General features: G+C 41.0%; 1 protein-coding gene across 4 annotated transcripts in view; it reads right to left on the bottom strand.

Annotated features, from left to right (window-relative positions):
- The window catches only part of TNIK (TRAF2 and NCK interacting kinase), a 343273-nt gene that overhangs the window by 67790 nt on the left and 249953 nt on the right, over nucleotides 1-25530 (bottom strand). For 2 of the 4 annotated variants that reach the window (XM_063131980.1, XM_063131983.1), the window contains exons 13-15: nucleotides 12843-12953; nucleotides 10052-10138; nucleotides 6635-6847 (exon numbers count right to left, since the gene is read on the bottom strand). In XM_063131980.1, the coding sequence (XP_062988050.1) occupies nucleotides 6635-6847; nucleotides 10052-10138; nucleotides 12843-12953 (411 nt within the window). The remainder of the gene's footprint in view (nucleotides 1-6634; nucleotides 6848-10051; nucleotides 10139-12842; nucleotides 12954-25530) is intronic. The other 2 variants (XM_063131981.1, XM_063131982.1) reach the window with 2 other exon arrangements.

Raw genomic sequence — 25530 nt, 5'->3', positions numbered from 1 at the left:
CCAGTCTCCACCAACACGGAATCCTCCAGATGTGCTGGATTACATTGTTGTCCACCACATCTGGAAGTCTACTCTAAGCCATTCATAATTTTATAAACATCTACATATCTCTGCTTAGTTGCTTTTTGTTCTGAACTAAAATGTCCCAGATACCCACTAGCCTGTTTTCATAAAGAAATTTCTCCAACCCCATGAACATGTTAGTTGCCCAAAAAGATACAGAAAGGGCAACTAGTAACTTTTGTGGGCATATCTATCCCAAAGGCTGCACGGTGGAAATGGCCCATGGCAGCAGAAAAACAGCCACAGAAGCCACAAGGTCAGATCAGCTTGGTCCAAGTGTGACAACTATAACATGGAAACCTTCCCTCTTTAAAACAGTGCAATCTGAATAACACCTACAGGGGTTTCATCTACACCAAATCCCAGCTATTTTTCACTGCAGTTTCTGAAGGATCAGTTCAAGTCAAATCCACTTCAACTCAGAAAAGAGATTAGTCACCATAAAGTTAGTACTGCATACAGGTCCAAGTTTGGCTGAAAGGCCCTCTTGATAATTTCATCTGAATAATAAATCTGCATAATGAAGGCATTCAGAGAGATGTATCTTTTCAGTGAACTGATATCATTTTGAAATGGGGCAATTAAATTGGATGTCTTCTTTCCCCATGGTGGCTCCAAATCTGCATTCAGCCACATCTAATTGACGCCGTGCCACCCTGGGGCAAAGAACGGAAGATGCGTGGCTGAAAAGTCAGGGACTTATCCTGACTTTTCCAGCCAGAGCAAGGGCAGTCCAGCTCTTCTGCTGGTCTGTCCTCGCTCCATCACCACTCCGTAGCCACTCCGGGGGTGTTCCTGGTGGATGGTGACCCCTAATTGGTCGCCGTTCGACCAGGCAAAGGGCAGACCAGTGAGTGGAAAGGACGCCGGAACAACCCAGGCTGCCTTGCTGTGGGAAGAAGCTGCCTCCTTCTCTTAAAATAAATTATTCTATTCCCCCGAGCTGCTGCCTCCTCCTCCTCGCCCTAGTCTCATGGAGGGACGGGGAAGGGGCAGATGACCACCATAAACCCTGCGCTTGCTCCTTGATGTGGAGATTATCTAAAACATCCCCACAGGAGCGAAAGTGTGGGGTTTGGGGGGGGGAATGTAGCGCCAACTCGGCACTGTGAAGATAGCCCCCTGGTCTAGTATATTTCACTGCTCTATTTACTTATGTTTGGCAAAGGGAAGCTGCTTTCATTAGGAATGACTGAAAGGTCTTTTGACTTTTGCAGTAAGGCTCTCCCCCTCCTTCCCCACTATATTTGTGGGGTGATCAAGCTGATATTGCGGTTTGCAGTTAGTGTCAGGGAAAAATTGCCCCACAGCCCATAGAGCCATACAATAAGAAAACGTTTTTGAAAACCTTCAGGCACCTTGTAACTGTGCATCCCCACAGTTACAAGGGCTAGAAATATGCTTTGGGGAAATGAAGGGGGGGGAGGAGAAAGTTGTGATTTTCAGGTACCTAGATTTTACACCATAAAATGTACTACCCTGAGTATAGGTCACTTATGCACATGGCCTATCTATAACAGACAAGAAGCTTTTGAAGTGATAGCAATTTCCATGCTCCAGTGACATCTAAGATGTTCTTTGGAATGGGCAATCCCTTCATTCAGGGTGCTTGGATTATGTGGGCATGCCAGTTTCTCATTCAGCAGCTGGCACTGCGATGATAATTACAGCAGTGATGAGAGCAAGCTGCTCCTGACCTTGACCTGCTAGCAGGAATCATCAGTAACAAACCAGCTGCAAAAACTAACTGGGGCTGGTGTTCAGGGATTTGTTCTGTTCTTTCATGTCCCCCTTCTGCCGCTCGCCTTACTAAGTTGACAAATAAACAGCTGTCAAGACAATTATATGCAAAAGGGTCAAAGGAGAAGATGATCCAACCCATGAAGTAAATGTGCAATGAAATACTTGCATACAGAACTGTGGCCAATCAGACAATACATAAAAACTGGTGGCACAACAGCAACGGCACAAAGAATGATCTGACACATTAGGCCAGATGACAGCTTCCCAGTATGGTCTGGGCCAGTGGTTTTCAAACTGTGTTCTGGGGAATCATGGGTTTCTCAATGTGAAGATCGGTAATGGAGATCACCTTCCCTCTTGCTCATCATGTATTAAATTCTCATGCAATGTGCAATCACAAGGAGATATTTGATGTTTGTTAGTGTGCACTCTCAGCTGACGTGGGGAGCCAAAAGATTCAACAGACCTGGGTCAATGCTCCCGCTTAACTGAATGCACACCTTAGAACATATTCCAGATTCTTCAGTAATGTGGTAGATGTACAGAAGTTCCTCAATGCATGATATGGAAAGAGTACCCTGAATATAGAAAGTTTGAAAACCACTGACCTAGGTTCAGTGCCTGTGGGTTATCCCAGAGATGTTCGGGAGCAGAAGAAAAGAGTTACCATGAAACAGTAAGTACCTTTTTAGGTGGGTCTCAAAACAAAATGCCTACAGTACAGCATTGGTACTCAAGAGTGACCACCAGTGGGGGATGAGCCAGAATAAAATGATGGGCAGTGGTGTTAGATAGGAATATTAGATGCCCAGTTCACTCACAAATACACTCCCCCCCTATCAACCCCTATCAAAACTGCCACCCATTTTATTTTTCTATGGCTTCTATGTGCTATAGATGATGCCAGGGTACTTGGACAATCTTTGGGATGATGTGGGAAGACTACTTGTTGCTTCCTCCTAGATACTGGGAAAAATGTACACAGCTGGTACTTAAAACAAAATTAAGAGCCCGTGGCAAACGTATGTTATAAATATAAACGTTGACACTAGGGCAAGTTGTCAGTAGCCATTATCCCCATCATCTATAGTAAGAACTGCTTCCAGAAGACCTGGCTAAGAAGCATTAATAATAATAATAATAGTAACCCACCTCTCCTTTTGGATCAAGGCGGGGCACAATGTTATTTATTTATTATATTTATATACTGCCCCACAGCTGAAGCTCTCTGGGCGATTCACAAAAGTTAAAACAGTAAACATTAAAAAGTATACAAAATTTAAAAACCATCAGAGACATAAAAAACAACAGTATAAAAACATCAGTATCCATTTAAAAACAACAGTTCTGGGGTCCGTTAGAAAACAAACTTAGCGTTGTTAAATGCTGTTAAATGCTTGGGAGAAGAGAAAAGTCTTGACCTGGCGCCGAAAAGATAACAATGTTGGCGCCAGGCAAGCCTCATCAGGGAGATCATTCCACAGTTGGGGGGCCATCACCAAAAAGGCCCCCTCCCTTGTTGCCATCCTCCGAGCTTCCTTCAGAGTAGGCACTCGGAGGAGGACCTTAGATGTTGAGCACAGTGTACGGGTAGGTTCATGTCGGGAGAGGCGTTCCATCAGATATTGTGGTCCCAAGCCATGTAGGGCTTTCTAGGTTAAAACCAGCACCATGAATTGGGCTCAGAAACGTATAGGCAGCCAATGCAAGTGGGCCAGAATCAGTGTAATATGCTCAAACCTCCCTGTTCCAGCTATCAATCTGGCCGCTGCATTCTGCACAAGCTGCAGCTTCTGAACCGTCTTCAAAGGCTGCCCTGTGTAGAGGGCATTGCAGTAATCTAATTTGGAGGTTACCAGAGTATGGACAACTGAAGCTAGGTTATCCCTGTCCAGATAGGGGCGTAGCTGGGCCACCAACTGGAGTTGGTAGAAAGCACTCCGTGCCACCGAGGCCACCTGAGCCTCAAGTGATGGTTCTAGAAGAACCTCCAAGCTACGAACTTGCTCCTTCAGGGGGAGTGCAACCCCATCCAGAACCAGTTGAACCCCCCCCCCCCATCCAGTCAGAAGAACCACCCACTAGCAGCATCTCAGTCTTATCTGGACTGAGTTTCAGTTTATTAGCTCTCATCCAGTCCATTGTCGCGGCCAAGCACCGGTTCAGCACATCAAAAGCCTCACCTGATAAAGATGAAAAGGAGAAGTAGAGCTGCGTGTCATCAGCGTATTGATGACAATGCACTCCAAAACTCCGGATGACCGCACCCAATGGTTTCATGTACATGTTAAACAGCATGGGGGACAAGACTGACCCCTGCGGAACTCCATACTGGAGAGTCCGTGGGGCCAAGCAATGTTCCCCAAGTACACCTTCTGGAGCCAACCCACCAAGTACGAGAGGAACCACTGCAATGCAGTGCCTCCCTCTCCCAACTCAGCCAGATGTTCCAGAAGGATACCATGGTCAATGGTATCGAAAGCTGCTGAGAGATCAAGGAGAATCAACAGAGTCACACTCCCCCTGTCTTTCTCCCGACATAGGTCATCATACAAACAGCGACGGAGGCTGTTTCTGTGCCAAAACCAGGCCTGAAACCTGACTGAAATGGATCCAGATAATCAGTCTCATCCAAGAGTGTCTGGAGCTGGCCCGCAACCACCCGCTCAAGGACCTTGCCCAGGAATGGAACATTTGCTACTGGCCTGTAATTACTAAGATTTTCCGGGTCCAAGGAAGTTTTCTTCAGGAGTGGTCTCACTACCGCCTCTTTCAGACGGTCTGGGACCACTCCCTCTCGTAGAGAGGCATTAATCACCTCCTTGGCCCAGCCGGCTGTTCCATCCCTACTAGCTTTTATTAGCCAAGAGGGGCAAGGATCCAGAGCAGAGGTGGTTGCGTGGACCTGTCCAAGCACCTTGTCAACATCCTCGAGCTGTACCAACTGAAAGTCATCCAAGAAAGCTGGACAAGACTGTACTCTGGATACCTCACTAGATTCACCTGTTATAACACTGGAGTCTAAGTCCTGGCAGATGCAAAAGATTTTACTCTGGAAGTGCCTAGCAAGTTCATTACAGCGGGTCTCAGATGGTTCTACCATGTCCTTGGGGCCAGCGTGTAATAGCCCCCGGACAACTCTGAAAAGCATCGCTGGGCGGCAGATTGAAGATTTAATAGTGGCAGCAAAGGAGGCACTTACTAGTATTTGATTGCATCCACTAGGAGCTCGTCTCCATCTGCCCTCAAGCTATCTCTTATTTTGTTTCATCGCTCTCAGCTCTGGGGTATACCACGGAGCCGTACGTACGCTAATGCAACATCATACAACTAATTAAAACATTTTAAACCAATACATCACTAAAAGCAAGATACATAGTTCTTTATGTCTATCAGGCCAAGAATGTGCCATAATTTTATAGCTGATGTGTGGACGGGCACGCTACTTAAAAGATTTTGGGCTAGTAACTTTTGTGGACATATCTATCTCAAAGGCTGCACGGTGGAAATGGCCCATGGCAGCAGGAAAACAGCCACAGAAGGCACAAGGACAGATCAGCTTGGTCCAAGTGTGACAACTATAACATGGAAACCTTCCCTCTTTAAAACCGCGCCATTTGAATAAAACCTACAGGGGTTTCATCTACACCAAATCCCAGCTATTTTTCACTGCAGATTCTGAAGGATCAGTTCATTTCAAATCCACTTCAACTCAGAAAAGAGATTAGTCACCATAAAGTTTGTACTGCATATAGGTCCAAGTTTGGCTGAAAGGCCCTCTTGATAATTTCATCTGAATAATAAATCTGCATAATGAAGGCATTCAGAGAGATGTTCATAAAGGTTCTCCAGAGTTCCGGAGTTCCGTTCCTCTTGTGATACATTTTATAGCCCTGGCCTGAGGACTTATTCACCGGGCACGTGAAAATCTCAATTCTATTTCAGAAAGTCTTTTTTTTTTAAGGTTATGCCACTGCTTCTTCTGTAGGCTTCCATCATGAACAGGAGACCAGGTGCACTACATTCCCTTCTCACCATACCTAACAAGGTTTTTATTTGAGCACTATTGAACACATATCGTCAAGGCAGAAGGATATATGCTGGACACATTCTCTGCTATTTAGACATTTTCAAATCACCTCATGCTGAAAACTCAATTGTGTGAAATAGGCCTGAGAAGGGTTGCAAGACCTGCCTATTTGATCTAGGGACTGAAGTAGGCCTCTTCTAAAACTATACAATAAAAAAGATGGTTATTTTTATATTTGATCAAGCGGCTATGTTTTTTCTTACAGTATAAATTTCATAGGATTTCTACTAGAGCTGCACCAAATATTGTCCGGTTTTAATTTTCAAGAAGCAATCAGCAATTTTGATAGGCTAGTATTCCACCCCCATCCCCACATACTTAGGGAAAATCCTGGCCTTTTAAAAATCCTGGTCAGTATCATTGGATTCTCCCTCACTGCTGATGTTTCTCACTTCTGAAGATTTCACCCAATTAGAGATCATGTAATAAATTAGATATTATCTTACAATGTAGATGCGGTTTCATGACAGAATCGAAGAACTGTAGCATCAGAAGGGACCTTAGAGGACATCTAGTCCAATCCCATGCTCAGTGCAGAAATTTGATGACATCAGAGTGCAAATCAGTGCAGTAGAGATGAAGAAGGTATACTGAATAAACAGCAAAAAAGAGGTGAAGGTTTCGCGGGGTGGGGTGCGTTGGCACTGCTGAGAAAGTGTACACACTGAGTTTGGGGTCATCTCTGATTTTTATCCACTCGAGGATACAGTGGGAAAGAGAAAATGTGATTGTCCCTACCTCCTTTGCCCAAGCTGGCTTCTCACTGGCATTCATCCCCTCCTTGTAATGATAAAGCGGCTTCTTCTCAGCTGGTCTCTGGTCTTGCCTCTGTTGTTGCTGCTGCTGCTGCTGCTGCTGCTGCAGGGAGACCAGGTAGTCTCTCTCCTGCTGCAACTGCCGCTGAAGCCTCTCTGCTTGCCGCTGTTCTTCCAACTGCTTGCGCTTATATTCCTACCAAGACACGTATGTCACACAAATGTTAAGAAGCAGCATGATGGTATGAAATCGGAGAAGGTGTAGTCAGGATGGTGTTGAAGGAAACAACGAAAGATAAACATAAATATTTATTATGTAAGTCCAAATATTAAGCATCCTAACAGACCATATGAACTGGGCCTTGTAGGTGGTGAAGTGAATTTTTGTGTAAGTGCCTCAACGTTCATTTTTTACTCATGTTGTTGCTTGGATAAAGTTAATTGTGAAGAGGATCTGGTTTAAGGGGAGATCCTATTAATCACTTTCTATTCTATTTGTCTGTGCACAATGCACTCTTTACCCTGAATACCACAATCCCAATTTACTTCATTACTTACTCACCACTGTTTTCTAAGGCCTACTCTATTACCTACAGCCCTTTCGCAACGGAGGAGAAGTGATTGCGACTTTTCCCGCCTCTGCGATTGGCTTTCTTGGGGCACAGGCGAGCAAAGTTTCCTGCAATGCCGTTGCAGGAGCACGTGTGCCCTGTTATGGCGGTTCCACATGTGTATTAGTAGAAGTGGGCAGGGCTAGGCAGATGGGTAAGGGGCACAGGATTATTATTTTTTAATTACTCATGAGGGATGCACACCAGTGGAGATACACAGCAACACATGGGGGGATAGAAACTCTGACGAGTATGCGCTCCCGTGCAGAGATTTTTATTTTTATTTTAAAAACACACAACTCAGCGGTGAAACATGCCGATACCCATGCACACACCCCTCACAGCTAATTGGCTGTTCACTGATCCCAGAACTCATGGCAAACAGCAACGACTTTGCAAAGGGGGGGGCACACCGCTCACGTTACTTGCAATGGACGCGAGAGAACTGAAAAAAACTTGACAAAAGCATTCAGGGATATTCCGGGAAAAGTGAGAGCGGAGCTGAGATCAGCATGGGAGCAGGTGAATGTCATGTGGCCCGTTAGTGACGACTACGATACAATCCTGCAATAAATGGCTTGTGTAGACTCCCCCCTAAGTTATGTGTTTCACAAACCTTGACACAAGGGCATTCATCTGGCCCTGATCCTGGAGGTATTCAATCTCTGGCAAAAAAAATTTCAGGCCCAATCAAGAGAGACAACTTTAGGAAAGAAAAAATACTCACAAAACTATGATCCATTGTGTTCTGTATAGAGGCTGTGACAGTGAAACCAGTATGAAACCCATTTAAATTTGTAATCTAAATGGGTCCCTCTAAATTGTGCATATTTGGAAAGTGGATGGAACCACAGAGAAGTATGATCTCCATGCCTCCAGCTTGAAGCTGTTGTGGGCACAGAAAAAAGCTTGAAAATCTGTGCTTTAAGACAAATAGATGATTTCTTTTAAAACACTTAATTTTAAAATAATCATTTTGTTACATTGCTGGGTTGATTTTTAATTTTTCAGTATGGAAGTCCTGCAAGGACTTTCTAGAAACACTTTCATCATTCAGGGTTATGAAACTGGTTGACAGGAAAAGCATTTTTTTAATGCAAGGAAGGGTTTGCGTACCCTGTGCCTATAGCTAATGGATCTACTAGGAAAAGGGAAATAAGGCATGACTGTACCAACAGCACTGATAAAAATAACACTGGCTTTAAAAAAAGAAAGAAAAGACAGACAACTCACATCCAAAAAATACTGATAAGATATAAATTTGGCTTAGGGGAGAAGGGAGAGAGAGAGCACAAGCGTAGGAGTATATGTAAGGGACTTTCAGCAATAAAAAAATGTCACAGTCGTAACTGCATGGAAAGGCAATGCAAAAATATTCCTGTCAGGAATGTAAAGCTAAGCAGTCTGCAAATGAAATATGCCATCAAACCCCATCAAACCAAGAAGAGATTACAGGGAACAAGTACATTTTAGTTAGAATCTATTCCAGCACATGCTGCCGGTAGCTTTCAATTAATAGCTCTGCAATAAACACAGCAGGCCTGAGAAGAAGCCTGTTCCTGTCAGGAAAATGGAGAACATTCTAGAAGCAGGCCAAGCAAAGAAAGGGGTGTACAGCAAAGGATGCTCCATCAGTGAACGTTCTCATTATTGAGAGAAAGGCACTAAAAAAAGTCAGAGCTTGGCTGTGTTTGCATTCAGGGAAGAAATCAACGTTACATGCTATCCTTCCCTTGTCAGGAGCTTGAGAGAATGAGGGAGATATGTATCTGTATAGGAGTTAGCAAAATACCTCCTCAGCATGACTCTCCACACTCACATGGGCCTAGTCTTTTAGGATTGCCACTTAAGGAGCTTTAAAACAAGAACTGCTTTGATTCCTTTCCCCTTTTTTCTTTCGTTTTGTGGTCTTAAAACACACTCTTAATGGGTAGCCCACATCTGCCCTTCAAGACTTTCTATTGACAAGGTGAGCTAGGAGCACTGGCAGGGGAGCCACTAATCCTGTATTTCAGACTGCATTACTTATTCCTCAGAAGCACTTGTATTTCTGGCCAACTCACTGACTCTACAGACGAAGTGACTATTGTTATAACGAACTAAATTGGCCGGCACACTAGTTATGCATGTCAAGGGCACAATACTCTTCCCTCCCACAATGTCGGGGTCCCAATCCAAATTGTCCTCCCTGGACCTGCCATTAGTTGCAGATTGTGCCTGTATATTTTCCCCACCATAACAGATAGCAGCTCAAAGAGAAGGGAAAATTTGGATTGGGGCCCTGGCTGGGGAGAACAGTTAGAATCCTCCATTCCAGTGCTGTGATCTTGATTCAAATTGGGTCCACCAACACATGCTTCTTGAGAGAAAAAAGCATCAGTAGATCCAATCACAGAGCTACTATATAAAATGTATCTGGAGTCAATGCTACCCACCCCCTTTTGAAAACAAATTTCTTTTATTCACAAGTGATCTGTGGTCTGATTTGAATTTGATATGTCCACATAAAATTGCTTCGTAGACAAGATCCAGCCCTCAAAGTGCCAGAAGGCCATCCCATCACTACACGCTCCCCAAAACGTTTGAGTGTGCAAGAAATGCAAATAACTACTGAATTTGTCAATATTTGAAGAAATTTCAGATACTCAAATGTAAGAATGTAAAGAAAATGGCTTTCCAAAAAAAGGTGGCAACCCTATAAGCCTCAAGCCACAGGTTCACATAGGTAGATAGCATGCAGTTCTCGTTTTACACACACACAAAGGGTTGAGATCCTGCCTCCTCATTACCAGAAGTAGAGCTTGTTCCTGCAGTAATTGCTGCTGCAGGATCTCTAACTGCCTCTGTTCTTCTTCTAACTGTCGCCTGATGTACTCCTGGAGATGTGGGCAGCAGGGAGCAGAGAAAAGGGAGAGAAAAGACAGAACCATAATTCCAAAGAGAAAGAAGTGGCTACTTGAAAAGGAGAAACTAAGGAGGCCTGGTTCATATAGGATGGAGAACCAATCCTGTTGTGATGTAATCCATTCGCTGAATACCAGACAACTTGGACAAACTGCTGCAGGAATTCCAGAAAGCTGTTATATTCAGGGCTACGTGTATACTTCAATAAAATAAGAAGAAACGTTCTGGGCCACAGTTATGCAAATTCTGCAAAATGAGGCAAGCATGTATTACACAACTGAGTAGAAATTGGTGGAAAATTAATCACAGTTGAACAAATCTATTCAACTGTTGCTAAACAGATTTGAAAACAAACATTCTACTCAGATTTGCAGTTTGTTTAAAAAAGTGCTTTCTCCAAGGTTGGCTAAAACACCCAAGTTCTGTACCAAGAAAAGCTGAAGTATGTCACTTGCTTCAATTTTGCGGAAAATGTAATATCTTTTAAACGCCTCCTAAAAACATATCTTTTTAAACAAGTGTTCCCTGGACTGTAACTGATTTTTAAAGTTTTAATTTGGGCTTACATTATGATTTTAGTTGTAATTTAAAACCATGATGGATGCCAGATTTCCAGCTCCCTATTCTTGCTCTTGAGATTGTACCATCAGATATCTCCCCACACTTTCAACTCCATCTTAACAGCCAGATGCCTAAAAATGCTATTTAAAAACAAAGTTGAAAGCTGAGATTCTTAGGATGGTAATTTGGTAACATATCCTAAATTCTGTGTTTGGGCAAAATAGCAGGATACACATAGCCCTAGTTGCATTTAGAGGGGAAAAACACACCCATTTGCTTAATGGCTGAGTTCAGACAGTAACAAGCCACAGTGATCCTCAGGCTCATGCACTCCTTCGTTCTCTTCTCCAGTGCAAGAGATCAGAAGCTTTTGTTTCCATTTATTTATTTCATTACATTTCTATACTGCCCAATAGCCAAAGCTCTCTGGGTGGTTCGCAACAGTTAACGCCATAAAATACAACTCTAAAAGTTTAAAACTACAATAGAAAATACAAGTAAAAAACCAAAAGAAACTGCTTTTGTTTTTATTAAATGCAGATTCTCATTTTGTCCAGCCCCGACAAGCTGCCTCTAATCTTAACGATGGCTTATTTGAAACAAGCCATCTTCAACAAATCATAGTTAACAACACTACAGAGTTTAGATGTAACACTAAACTGTGGGTAGTGTTCTCATCACGGCCTCACTAGAGAAGAGTGAAACAGGGAGCATGTGTGCCCAAGGCTTGCTACAGCTCATTCCCATCCCAATAAACCATGGTTTATCATGATGTCTACATGCAGCGAAAGAGTCCATTCTCTTTACCTGTCCCAATCCCAAACACATTCCTTACATGTATATCCCACTGAGGATCAAAAGAATCTAAAGATAGAAATCACCAGTACTTTTGTACAGAAAAAGTGAGCATGAGGGTGAGAAGCTTATAGACAGCAGTCCTGCATTAGTTAGTCGGCTAGTAGAATCATGTAATGGACAGCAAATCAACGTAAAAGCAAATGATGAACAGTTTTGCAGTGAAAGTAGTAGAGTACAAGTGTAATAAACAAAAAGCAGCTTCTTAACATTTCCAAGGGCAAGTGCTTCTTCTGAACAGTGGTGTTTTTGAAATGCCATCTGGAATTGCATGTGAAGATGTTAGGAATGACTGTGCTACTGCAAGTAATCTTTTTGTAAAGCATTTGTGAGGGCGCACTTAAGTTAGATTGGAAATGGAGACAGAACACTCAAATGACAAACTCATCATTTCTATATTCAGTTGAGATGGAAGGGGGAAGTGACCACAGACTGAAGGTGGGGGAGAGCCAGAAAGCAGTAACAGACCCTCAGAAAATAACAACTGTTGCTTCAAAGGACCTTATTTCTGTATTATGTATTTACTTAAAAGTGTATTTCCTGCATTTCCATTGCATCCATGTCCGTTGTGACTTACACAGGAAGCTTATTTTATCTGGGATCCTTTTAACTGTCCATCTGGGATTGTACCTGGGACTTTCTACATGCAAGATGTGTTCTATTGCACCTAGGATGACCATATGGGAAGGAGGACAGGGCTCCTGTATCTTTTAACAGTTGTAAAGAAAAGGGAATTTTAGCAGGTGTCTTTTGTATGCATGTAGCACCTGGTGAAATTCCCTCTACATCACAACAGTTAAAGATTCAGGAGCCCTGTCCTCCTTTTCATATGGTCACTCTAATTGCACTAATCTAAAACAAAATTGGAAAGCTGTAGCACTGCAGCAGAGAAACTAAGATTAAGGTCCACTGAATGGATTTTAAGAAACTTTTTAACTGGATACATAAACAGCACAATCCTAAGCATTTTACTTAGAAGTAAGTACCATTACTGCCAATGAGTCTTACCTGTCATCAAAAGACAATATTAGATTTTTGGATGCATACAGGTCAGGTTTTTATTTTAAGTGTTTTCCTAAAATGTGAAGTGTGTATACAACAGATGTATTAGGAAATACATATGAAGGCAAACATGTTGGGGAATTGCAACTGACTGTAGCTGTACATTAAATGCACACTCAGTGGCAAATCTAGGTTTTGACCTTGGAAAGCAGCACTTCTAATAATAAGCAGATTCATCCAGGAGCTGATGTAGGTCACCTGCTCATGCTCAGCACGCCTCCTCTCCTCTTCTCGACGCATTTGCTCCTCATAATGCCGGCGCTGCTCTCTCTCTTGCTGCTTCCTTAATTCCTTCTCCCTCCTTTGCTGCTGTAGGAGAAGGGGGCGGGAAATGAACCAAAAAAATCAGGCATAACCTTAAGGTGTTTGTCAGTACAAATAGAAGAATTCATAAGAACAGCACCACTGCAGAGAAGGAAGGAGCTTTAAAAGTCATTTTTTTAGAATATGTCCCCCTCAAAGTTAGCAAAAATGTACAGTGGTTGTTTGGGGGGCTGTTGGAAATGTGAAGAGCAAGAAGGAACCTTTTACCACATGTGGTGGTCTTGCAAAAGGGCAAAGGTTTACTGGGTTAAAATACATGCATTAATGCAAATGTAAAAATAAATAAATGTAGAAATGAAACCAGAAATGGTTTTGCTTGGACTGATGGGTGATTTACTAAAAGATAACGGATTGTTATTCCAATATATGGCAACGGCGGCAAGATTACTATATGCGCAATGTTGGAAAAAAACACAAGTACCATCAATGGAAGAATGGCTCCTCAAGGTGTTGGAATTGGCGGAGATGGTGAAATTAACGGCATTAGTAAAAGAAAGAACAATAGCTTCATATGTAACAGACTGGAAACCTTTTATTGAGTATATAATAGAGCTGCAAAAGGATGATTTATTTGTATGTGTATTTTATATATAACTTGTATTTTTGCCTCTGTTATATATACTTGCTTGCTTTTATGAAATTCGGACCTGGTAAACTAGAAATAATTGACACTTGCCGTCTGACACAAAGATCGCTTTAAATGGAATATAGCCATGATCACATATATTTGTGATCATTTTAGTAGTTGCTTACGCTGTGATGCAGTTTGTATAGTTGTATTTTTTTTTTACCTTTCCTTATGTGTTTTGTTTTTGTGGAAAATTAATAAAAGTATTAATGAGAAAACCCTCCAAAAGTCATTTGGCCCACAGTTGTACAATGAAAGGCACTAATGCCACTACTTCCCCAACAAATTAACCTAACCTGTCTAATACAATGGCAGGTACACATACTATGATTAATCCATGTCAGCCTGTTCCACAGTGAGAGGATAGGAGGACGCAAGCCTCACCAATGGTTGGGAAGATTTCAGGTTAATGAAGTAGTTTGAGCCTTGTATGTCATGAACCTGGCTAGATCAGGCATCAAACCAGAATCCTCTAACAGAATAATAACAGTGTACCCAAAACATTTGGTTTCAAGGAAAGTAACAAATATTATTTCTACTGAATTTCAAAGAACATAGACTCATTACAATAATTACATTAGGCCCCAAAACTCATATGAGGGAAATATCCTTCCAAAGGGACTGGGAATATGACATCATCCCACACAATCACATGACAGGCCCTCATCCAAAACATCTGGGTGGTGAATAGCTGGGGAATGCTGTTTACATTGAATTCAGGTCATCAGGACTGCCTTGGCAGTGGTACACATTCAAGCATGTTATTCTCAATATGAACCAGAGCCATGATCCCCAAAGCCCCTTGAGATGAAAGAGAGTGATGGTGGGTGGATAGTCTGAAGACAATAACCTGGCATTTATATTGTGGTTTTGAATGTTCAAAGAGCTTCACATAATTATTTTTATAATCCTTACAACATTCCCATAAGGTAGGTCAGTCTTATGTTTCCCATAATGCAAAAGGAGGGCTGAAGGTGATAGAGGGTGGCATGCCTAAGGCCATCTAGAACTTCTCTACATTAAGCAAAAATCCTGCACCCTTACTGGGCTTTCTTCTTCTGGAGTCTTTCCAGGTTTATGGTATTATGATGGGCTCCTTTAGACGGTGAACACACAATTTGGAATTGAAAACTTCCTTTCTCTGCAATGCTCTATATGTTCAATGAAACACCGCCATTTAGTTGCTGTATTATAGCGCTATGCTGTCATTACACACTGCTGATATGGCGCTATTAACTTTTATTACAGCTTATCTCTGATCTTTTTGAAAGCAGGACAAGGGGGGGGGAAGCACAGGAGATGACATTGTATAAAGGTCCCGCAAATTTCCGTGAGTGACCAATCACGAGCATGCAATAAATCACTTGCGTAGAGAAGCTCCTAGTGGGTCAACGAACAACAAAAGATACCAACTAGGAAGTTCCTGATTCAGTCTCTTAGCCACCACACTACACCACATCACACCAGATCTCCAAAGTTACCAATACTTTTTGAAAGTAAATATTTAAAGTTATTGAAAGTAAATATTAAAAGTTATTTATACTAATAGCAACCACCACAATTTATTCTGGGAAGAACTTACGTAGCCTTATATTAACATATTATGCAGGCAAGAGTTCATATGCAAGCAGACTGTGCTTTCTTCCCCTTGCCTTTCTTGGTGGTTGCTTGCTGGGAAAGCACAGAGACCTGATTCCAAAAGGAAGGGACTTGAAAGCTCTGCTGCACAGAGAGATCTCAGAGCAGCCAAAATAGGATGCACTTGAAATAATATGGAATGACCAAGATTTATAATGGGAGAGTGACACACTCCTTACATTTTTACCACAGTGTGATTTGAAGTCCCAGTACAGAAATTAGAGCTTTTCACACAAGCCATGTTAATTTTCTCGCGGAAAGAAAAGGCTGTTGGTCTAGTCATTTGAAAGTCAAGCTGCTTTTTGTACATTAGCAACCCCTTTGCAGGGAAATCAATACAGTCTCATAATTACATGCCACTCGGGTACACAATGCAAGGCATACTCAGTATTGATTGCAACTTTGGATGAGCTGTGTCTACAATTGGGCCGGTGTGTCTTGAAAGACGAATTAAGATGTGTAATATCCTTCATTAGTAATGGCATTAAGCAGTCTGGCACAGAGAGAGGTGGCTGGCTATTTTAGTTAAAATGTATCTTTCCAACCATATTCTAAACATGTTTTCACTCCACTGTATTTTCACAGGTTTCCTAGTGCAATACTTGTGCTTCTTTTGAAGAATTGACTGTCCAGCAAAATCAGATTTTAGTGCATTATGGGCACTGTTTATTACTCGGTTTTGCTGGGGTTCAAGCAAGGCTGCACTGCTGTTGTGAAGATTCTACAACAAAACCACCATCAGATGCATTATCTTGTGGTGCAAACCCAATGTCGGAGCCTTCAGCTGGTCCTATTTTTCAAAAATAAAAAGTTGCAAAGAGGAGCAAACTATTCCTTCCCCACTCTGCCCTGCCGTTTCAGAGATTATCTATTTACTGCTTATTTCTGTGGCCACTCTGAGTCCTCCTTTGGCCTTACTTTTTAAGTGGTGAAGAACAGCGATCCACCCCTCCCCAGATCTCCCATTGGTGCCAGTGGGAGGTAATTTTTATTGCAATTGTGACTGGCAGGGGAAGGGTTAAGCTTCCACTCCCAGCATGCTGTGCGCCTGTTGGATATCCTAACCTTCACCCTCATGCCGAAGATTAGTGGGTGTTTTTTTTTTTTTTTTTAAAAAAAATCCTCTAGCAAGGCTGCAGGCCATGCAATTAATGTAACATGTAGTTAGGCCCTGAATATGTTGAGAAAGAGAAAAGAAGGTACCAGGAGTGTGTGTCTGTGGTGAGAGTTCAGATGTATCTCTAACTCTACAAAAGTGAAATGTAGCTTGTCTTTTTCTGTGTTTTGCTGCTACTACTACTATTAAAGAGCTTTGGCTATTGGGCAGTATTGAAATGTAATAAATAAATAAAATTGTTAACTAAAAACTCATTTATAACATATATGAAAATATATCACAGTGGATCCTATGCTGGTCTGTGTACCATGTGGTTTTTCCAGACATCATGCTTACATAACTATTCAAATTATTTACATAAAATCTTGCTATTTTTAGGTAATTTAACTTTTGTTTTTTTAAATTTTAATATTGTTATTTTGTTGTTGTTGAATTATTAGTTGCCTTGGACTCTTAGGAGAGGTGGGGTATAAATTTTCCAAAATAGTCAGACCATTGTGGAAGCAACTATGGCAGTACAGAAAAGTGGATGGAGACTCAGTTCATATCCTACTGGTGCAGTGTAACTGATGCTGAAAACCCTCTTCCTTGTGGGTTGTGCTTCACATTACACCAGCAGTGTAGGCAAATACTGATAATGTCAGTTGCATGGATTGCTCAGTTATTTCCTATGCCAATGCCAGTGGTCCAGACACAGCCATGGCCCTAGTATGGAAACTAACCATACTATCTGGGAGGGCACTTGTAATTTCCACATTATTATTATTATTATTATTATTATTATTATTATTATTATTATTATTATTATTTTATATAGCACCATCAATGTACATGGTGCTGTACAGAGTAAAACAATAAATAGCAAGACCCTGCCGCATAGGCTTACATTCTAATAAAATCATAATAAAACAATAAGGAGGAGAAGAGCTCACATCAAAAACACCCCCTACAAAGCTAGTTCCTTTATACAGAGTCTATATAAAATAACAAATAGTTATGCAGGTATTGTGATACACTGGCCACCAGAGGGCAGTACTGTGGAAACACTGAAACAGACACACATGTCAGGATTTATAGGGTATCTTTGTCACGGAATTTCAAGCTGAAATACCAGTTAGTAATGGTATAAGTGTGCACATAATCAGCTATTAAGGTGTATGCTATTAAATGAGAATTATTAATCCTGTACCAACATCTCTTAATTGCAGCATTTTCCTACTCTTTCCATGTTGCTACATTCCCTCCTTTATTGTCTTCCTTGCTGCTCTTAATTCCCTCCAAAAAGAAATTGCTCCCCATGGAAATTCCCTTTGGATACCATCCTTCATAACTGCAATCATTCCAGCACTGCAGTGTCAGCACTGTGTTTAGCTAGTGAAGGGGTACAAGTGTTGACTCCTTAAGAAGCATACTTTTGGAAGAAAGGGGGCATGCATTTCTATCAAAATTTAAAATTTTGTATGTTAAGAATTTTTAGCCTGTGTTTTATTATAATGTTGTATTATGTGGTGTGGTGATTATTATATTGTGGTTGCAATTATTTATTTTTTGCATTGTTGCGAATTGCCCAGAGAGCCTTGACAATTGAGTGGTATAGAAATAAAATAATAATAATAATGATGATGATGATGATGATGATGATGAAGAAGAAGAAGAAGGAGAAGGAGGCGGCAAGGTCAGGAAGGGTTCACTGCTTCCTTCTCACCCACCACTAACTTGATCTAACCTCCCCACCCCCACCCCACGGCTGCAATTATTTTTTAAAAAAAACCATGGGAAATCCTAATGACAGATATCCTACATCACAACTACTAGTGCTCTCAGAGGTTGACTCACCAGCATCAGTGAGTATGTTTAGCTTCTACCCCACTGCCTGTCTGTACTTTCTCTCACAATCTCTCCCATGAGGAAAGATGTTGCTATTTAGGAGACTGTGGCACCAGGTAGTTCATGGACAGAGATCCTACATGGTGTGCAAGTAAAATGGGTATCTGAGTGCAGAGCTCCAACAGATGCCCTGCACTGCCAGTGGGAACTATGGAGAATACAGGTGCCCCATCTACCCACTGCATGCCATAGCCATTGGCATTTTGCTAGTACACCTGTATCAATAGGAAAATATAGCAAAGCCAGCTATCACGTTTCTGGCTCATGACCTGTTCAGATCATAGGCTGATCTTAAAAGCTTTAGGAACCCGGAATATTTAGAAATCACCATAAAGTATCTCTCTCTGGCCTTAACTATTCAGCAAACTGCAGCTGCAAACTATTCTGCTGGCTTGCATTTCCAGTGGGTTCTATGTTGATCCTATACTGCTTAATAGCACATCTGCAGCATAAAATATAAATAAACTCTTTGGCCTTTTCAAAATGCTAAAATCCATTTTGATATGCTCGTCTAGCGTGAAAGATCAGAACCAAACATTTTCCTTTCGACTAGTACGGCAGTCATGCGTCAGGTCACATTAGACTGACTGTTAACCAAAATAATGCTAATTTTCTTCTATGACTTATGGGCGAATCAGCTCTGTGGTTTTACTGGCTGCTTGGCTTTTGCAACTGACAAGAAAAGTATCTCAAACATTGTGACAGATACCTAAATTGGATTGCAGTCAGAATGTGAAAACAGAAAACAGCACAAACATGAAACATAACTCTTACCACAACTGGGGGTAACAATTTGCAATTCATGGACTAAACTCAAAGGTTCACATATAACAACAACCGACAGTATGAGTAGAGAATTGTGGGCTGTCATTGAATTGCTGACTGTTGTTGAATTGTAGATTGTCGTTACATGCAAACCATGCATTATGGTTTAACTCTGAGTTGTTAAGCATAAACAATTCAGGAAGAGAACACATGGTTTGTTGTTGGGATGTGAACTCTGAGTCATTCATGGTTAACAACCCACAGTTAACTTATAGAGAACAGCTCGTATGTAACAACAACCCATAATTCAATGACAACCCAGACTTAGGGTTGTTGTTACATGTGAATTAGGTCATTGTGTGTATGACCACCATATGTAACTTAACAAAAGGAAAATACAGGATAGACAGATGGCCTGTTTCATATACAAAAACATCTTGTATTTCTAGGCATTGTCATTTGTGGCTTCAGTTGTATTACATGTTCATGTTCATTTCTATGGGAGAAGATAGCCATCATCACACACTTCTCATCCACCTTTACCAATGGCAGTCACTTCCAAAAGCTCCAGGTGGGATTATTGATGTTTGGGAGATGCCTAGGAAGAGTTTCTTTTCACCCCAGTCCCTGAGGACTATAGTCACAAATAGTGACATGGATACAAAGAGACGCAAAACAAAATACATCCTTCTTACCAAACTTCCTTAACATTCCCTTTTAATGACCTATCTCCCTTTTCTCCCATGCTTCTCTCTGAAAATACTTTGCTGATTTCCTTTGGTTCTGGGTGATGTTCACAGAACACACAACTATTATTCATTGGCAGCAAGGCCACCAATTCATTCCGAAGCATATTTTACCCAACTTCACAGGTGATGCTTCAGGACAATCTTTCTACCCCCAATCCCCACCCCTATTCCCCAAACCCTTTTATTTTCTTGTTCCAAGCCACAAAGGGAGCTTCTTTCTACCACATTCAGGCCTTAAATATTGATGAGGGAACCATTTGAAGCCATAAGCCTCTAGGACACATTGTGAAAAGAATTCTGATGAACAACGGTTCACTTGTAAGCTACACTCCTTTGGGAACTGGAAAATTAACTAGTTTGAACTACTAGACAGACTAGTTAACCAGAGAAGTGCTGAAGCCAAGGTGGGGAGAAATTCACCTAACAGCTCTTGACATATGTTGTCCTCAGACCGGCCATGCCAGTACTATCTCACTGAGATTAATACAATCTCCACTGACTTGTGGGAAGATCATGCCTGGAGAGGAGTGATGGTGTAAGAAGCAGGGCCTTTTCTGCTGTAGCACCCTTGCAGTCAAACTTTCTGCTCAGCCAACCTCTCTTTGTTGTCTTCAGGAAACAGTTACAAAACTGCTTATTCCAGAGAGCTTTTGAGAGGACGAGTCGAGTGCTACTGCAGTCTTGTTTATTTATTAAAATCTGTTTAACACACCTTTCTATCTGTTCAGGGCCTTCAAGCCACCTTGAGCACCACTTGTAGTGGAAAGGTGGGATATAAATAAAATAAAGAAATGGCTTCTAGCAATAAATAACAAAACACTGATTAAAATAATGTAATTACCATTGCTAATAAAACACCAATCTGCAAAATTCTAGAACAATTCAGATGAAAGAGCAGAGAAATCAAACAAAACAATATAAGTGGACCAAACCAATCCATCCAAACCAACAGTGCATCCTGATTTGTCATCAAAGGGTAGACAGAGGGAGACAAAGATATATCACAACGCAAAAAGTTCCAGAAGTTGGCCACTAACAACAAGAATCTGTGTACCCACAGCACTATATCTAAGACATCAAACATGATATATGTTGAAGATGTAAGCTTGAATAGGGGTTGCTGTGATCACGGTTTGATGGTGATTTTATGTTATTTTTCATTTTCTGTATGATAGTATTACAATTACTACTTTTCGAAGAAAAGATTTATTGCCAATTTTATATTCTGTGACACCTACATATGCTGAAACTAGGGGATGTGTCAAGCACAGACAGTGGATTTAAGATACATTTACACAATTGAGTTTTTCCCCTAATAGCAGGATCATGGATTGTAGGCTGACACAATTTAAATAGCTCTCAAGTTGCCATATTAGCTCAGAATTTTAGACCTTCTTTTGGACTCTTCCCTTTCCTGGTGATCCACTTCCATGTTAATCTCCTGCACGACGCAATCCAAAGGAATCATTCCAGAGGAAATGGAGGGGAGACAAGTAGTGCAACTCCATCAATATGGTTCCTGTGAGTGAAATATGCAGTTACACTTGCTTTTTTATTCGTTTGTTTGTTTTGTTTTATTTATTAATTAAATGGGGGGGGGGCAATTTCAGTTTCAGAACCTGAGAATTACAGTCTCAGAGTCTGTTTTTTATTGGGGCAATTTTTATGTGTTGCTGTAATATGAAATGAAAAAGAAAACCTGATTTGTCCTACCGTAATTATGAGTGGCTGATTTTTTAAATAACATTATAAGCTATCTAAAAACAACAACCACCTATTGAAGTTTTGGTAATATGCAAATATCTTTAAATTGTATTGATGAATTCATCAATTCAATGCATCAGCAAGGGGTTGACCTTTGAAGTTCCATCCAACTCTATGATTCTCAAATTGATCAAGGTGGCTGATTAATCAATTAATTAATTGATACCTCAATCTCTATACTAATCAGTATTCTTGATAGGCTAGGGAAGGGCTGCAGCTCAGTGGAAGAGCAACTACTTTCAGTTCAGAAGGTTGCCTGGTTCAATCCCTGGTATTTTCAGGAAAGGCTGGAAAAGACAAACTGGAGAGTTGCTGCTAGTCAGTGTGTAGATGATACAGAGTTAGATGAACCAAAGTTCTTTCCTATATGTTTTCCAAATGGTATTGAAGTCACTTGTGCAAGGAAGCATATCTGGTTTTCCTTTTCCTAAATGTCACCCATGGAATAAAGACAACAGACCCCAAAGCTGATAATGTGGCTTGTTTTCAGGCACAATAAGTTCAAATGGAAATAATTTAATTGGCAATGACTTTGAACATTCACTGCAGAGAATCCAAGGGAGCAATGGAACTCTGTTTCCACTATTAACTCCTCCCCTACCTGCACCAAATCATCTCCTGTCTTTCTCCAACAATGTTTGCTGTTTTAATGCACCATTTATTATAGAACTAATAGGGTATGGATTGCCTGTATGTTAATGCTATGCTATTCTCCATTGAGACGCTAACTAGTGCAGTAAATCATACCAATGAAGAGGAAGAAATGTTTATAGCAACACAAGGGTATAAAACTGGGAAATGGAAGTAAGCACTGAGCAAAGGAAAATACAATCTGAATTAAAAAAAAAAGTCTATAGCTGGTCACTTAAAAAACTACAAGGAATTAATAGTAATTCCCCTACATATAGCTATCAAGAATTTACAATGAGTGGTTGGAGCAAAAGAAATGTCATTTTCCATAAATCTATTTTTTCCATGAGCTTAATGTAATTTTCTAAGTATTTTTAGGGCTAAGTTAAATATTTGGGAACAAGCACTTTCTACATAGAATGGGGACTTTTGAGAAAAGGAGACGTCCCCCCAACTATGTCCAAAAGCTTGCCTTTTTTTTCTTTTTGCACCACTTTACTGCTGTTCACAGCTTTACTATATGCTTCAACTTTACTATAATTTTTTGTTTGAAAATAAATCTTCCTACTAAGAGTGAGGAGCAGCTAGTCAAATTTGTCTATGTGAAAGTCAGTGAGGGCAAATCTAAGGTGACCATATGGAAAAGAAGACAGGGTTCCTGTATCTTTAACAGTTGTATTGAAAAGGCAATTTCAGCAGGTGTCATTTGTGTGCATGCAGCACCTGGTGACATTCCCTTTTCATCACAACAGTTAAAGCGGCAGGAGCACTTCCCTCTTTTGTATATGGTCATTCTGCAAAAGAGGACAGGACTCCTGCAGCTTTAATTGTTGTGATGAAGAGGGATTTTCACCAGGTGCTGCATGTGCACAAATGACACCTGCTGAAATTCCTTTTTCTATACAACTGTTAAAGGAGCAGGAGCACATGAAGCTAATTCAGAGGGAGACTAGTGCCTTGCCTTCAGTAGCATTGTCATATAGGCAAATCTATTTGACTACATGGGAACATCAGCTTTACTAAAAGGGAAAAGAAAAAAATATGGGTTATGTCTAGGGCTGATGGGAGTTGCAGTCCAACATCTGGAGGGCCACATATTTCCCACCCCTGCCTTAAAAGCTGAAGGTTTCTTTGATGTTTTCACTATATGCTAAAGAAGGGACCCACTTTTCAATTAACATTTTAATATTTTAACTGAAAAGAGTCTTGCCTCTTCTGTAAGAGAGGGGGAAACCTCTGTGCACAGTTCAATTTCTAATTCTAAGTGCACAGTTCAATTTCTAATTCAGAAGACTTTCAAGCATCCATTAGGAAATAACTGTTCCTCTTGCAAGCTCTGATCTTTCTGTTCTCTACAATTCTTTCTGCACATGCTTGATTCCAATCCCAAAGGGTGCAACTGTAAAATCTGCAGACAGTCTTCCACCACCAAACTCCTGAAGATCAGCCCTTATGAAATTTATTTATTACTTACAGAACTTCAGACAACTGCAGTCAAACTGTCAAATTAGTTATCTGGCTATGAAACCCCAGAGGCTAGACACTTTCACTGTCATGCTCTGATTCAGCATCTTTAGAAAACCACCAGTTTCCTGAAGGAGGCATTTGTTGATGCTAAAAGCACCAGCTGAAAGGACAAGATATATTATCGGATGCTAAGCCAGCAACTTTGAGTCAGATGGTTTTTTCCTTCCTTACAACAGATACATGTGAACTGGGTAATATGTCTGAGCAAGAGACATGATGTGCAGTTCAGACAACTTAACCTTTTACATGAGGACCCAGGCCACTTTTTCATGGATGATGAAAAAGGCCTGAACGATGGACCCCTTATCCTTTGTATCACTAATTAAAAGTTCCAGTCCTGGCATAATACTGGAGCTATAGAGTGACAATATGGCACACATGTCACTAGCCATCAAATAATGTCAAAGGCAGTAGCTGATAAGTGCCCATAATTCTTGGCCAGCAAGAAGAATTCTGCAGGAATAATTTGTTGTGGTTTGAATACATGGAAACTACCAAATAGGCCAAACAGAAGGGCTTCCCTAAGGAAAGGAATCTAGATCCTGTGTCAGGGATGAGCAACGCCTATGCATTTCCTGCAATATAAACTGATCTGAAAGGTTAAGGTTCAATAATGGGCTAGATAACTATTTAACCTGTTACAAGGCAGCTTTGGGAACAGATCTCTTGTAAAGTTTCTCTGACAATTTTCAACAGTAACAGAATGGGGTGTTGATACACAAATTACATTGGGACTTAAGAGACAATCAATAAACAATACCTAGCTTATAAAAACAGATGAGATGATAAAATGTTTCCAGGACCGTAACATTTCTGATTGTGGGAAAGGAGAGATCACACGGCTGCATGTTCCTCTATAAGAGAACATTTCCTCGGATGATCAGAATGCATGCTAGGCCAAAACTCTTCTTTCTGCCATCTAGTTTTCTTCATGAAAGGACCTTTTCTTTCTTTTTCTTTTTTTTAATGGAGGATTCAAATTAATTGTGATCCTCAGTGTGTAATCTGAAATGGTATCATCCAGGAAGAATGTTATCTCCCTACTTGCTATTTTTCAATAGGCCTTAAACTTCCTTTCAATAATGACACTTTGGATGCCAGCTTCCTCAGTGACGGGAATAGCTAAAAAAAAAGGTGGAACTGGAATTTCTGCACAGAGGTGCTCACCAGCATGGAGTCTGATGCTAAGCTAGTTCATCTGTAACTGGCAGAGTTCATATATAAATGGCCTGCTTTGAATATACTGATAAGAACATAAAAAAAGCCAAAGATCTATCTAAAGTATCCTGTTTCACACAGCAGCCAACCAGATGGTTCTGGGAAACCCACAAGCAAGACATGAGTGAAAAACACTCTCTCACTTTTGTTTTCTAGGAAATGATAATTCAGAGGCATACTGCTTCTGAACACAGAGGTAGCATATGGCCATCTTGACTAGTAGCCATTGATAGCCATATCTATCATGAATGTCTAATCCCCATTTAAAGCCATCTAAGCTAGTTGTCATTACCACATCCTGTGGCAATAAATTCTATAAACTGTCTGTGTGCTGTGTGAAGAAGTATTTCCTTTTGTCTGTCCTGAACCTCCTGCCTATCAGCTTCCACTGGATGATCCGGGGGTAGGGGACACTTCTCTCTCTGTCCACTTTTTCTCACCATGAATAATTTCATGAACCTTGAATATATGCCCCCTCCCCACATAGCCTGCCTTTTTTCTTAACCCAAAAGGGCCCAAATAAAGCACAGTTTACACTCACAAAGCCTCTCTATCTCTCTACTGACCTGGATTACTTCGGTACAGTTTGTCAATCAAAATTTGAAAAGGGCACACTGGTTGAGAAAGAAGCATCTTGGG

Source organism: Elgaria multicarinata, chromosome 8 (assembly GCF_023053635.1).
Source record: "Elgaria multicarinata webbii isolate HBS135686 ecotype San Diego chromosome 8, rElgMul1.1.pri, whole genome shotgun sequence".
Lineage (NCBI taxonomy): Eukaryota > Metazoa > Chordata > Lepidosauria > Squamata > Anguidae > Elgaria > Elgaria multicarinata.
Note: the sequence above shows the minus strand (reverse complement) of the source record. Positions and strands in the feature narration are given on the sequence as shown.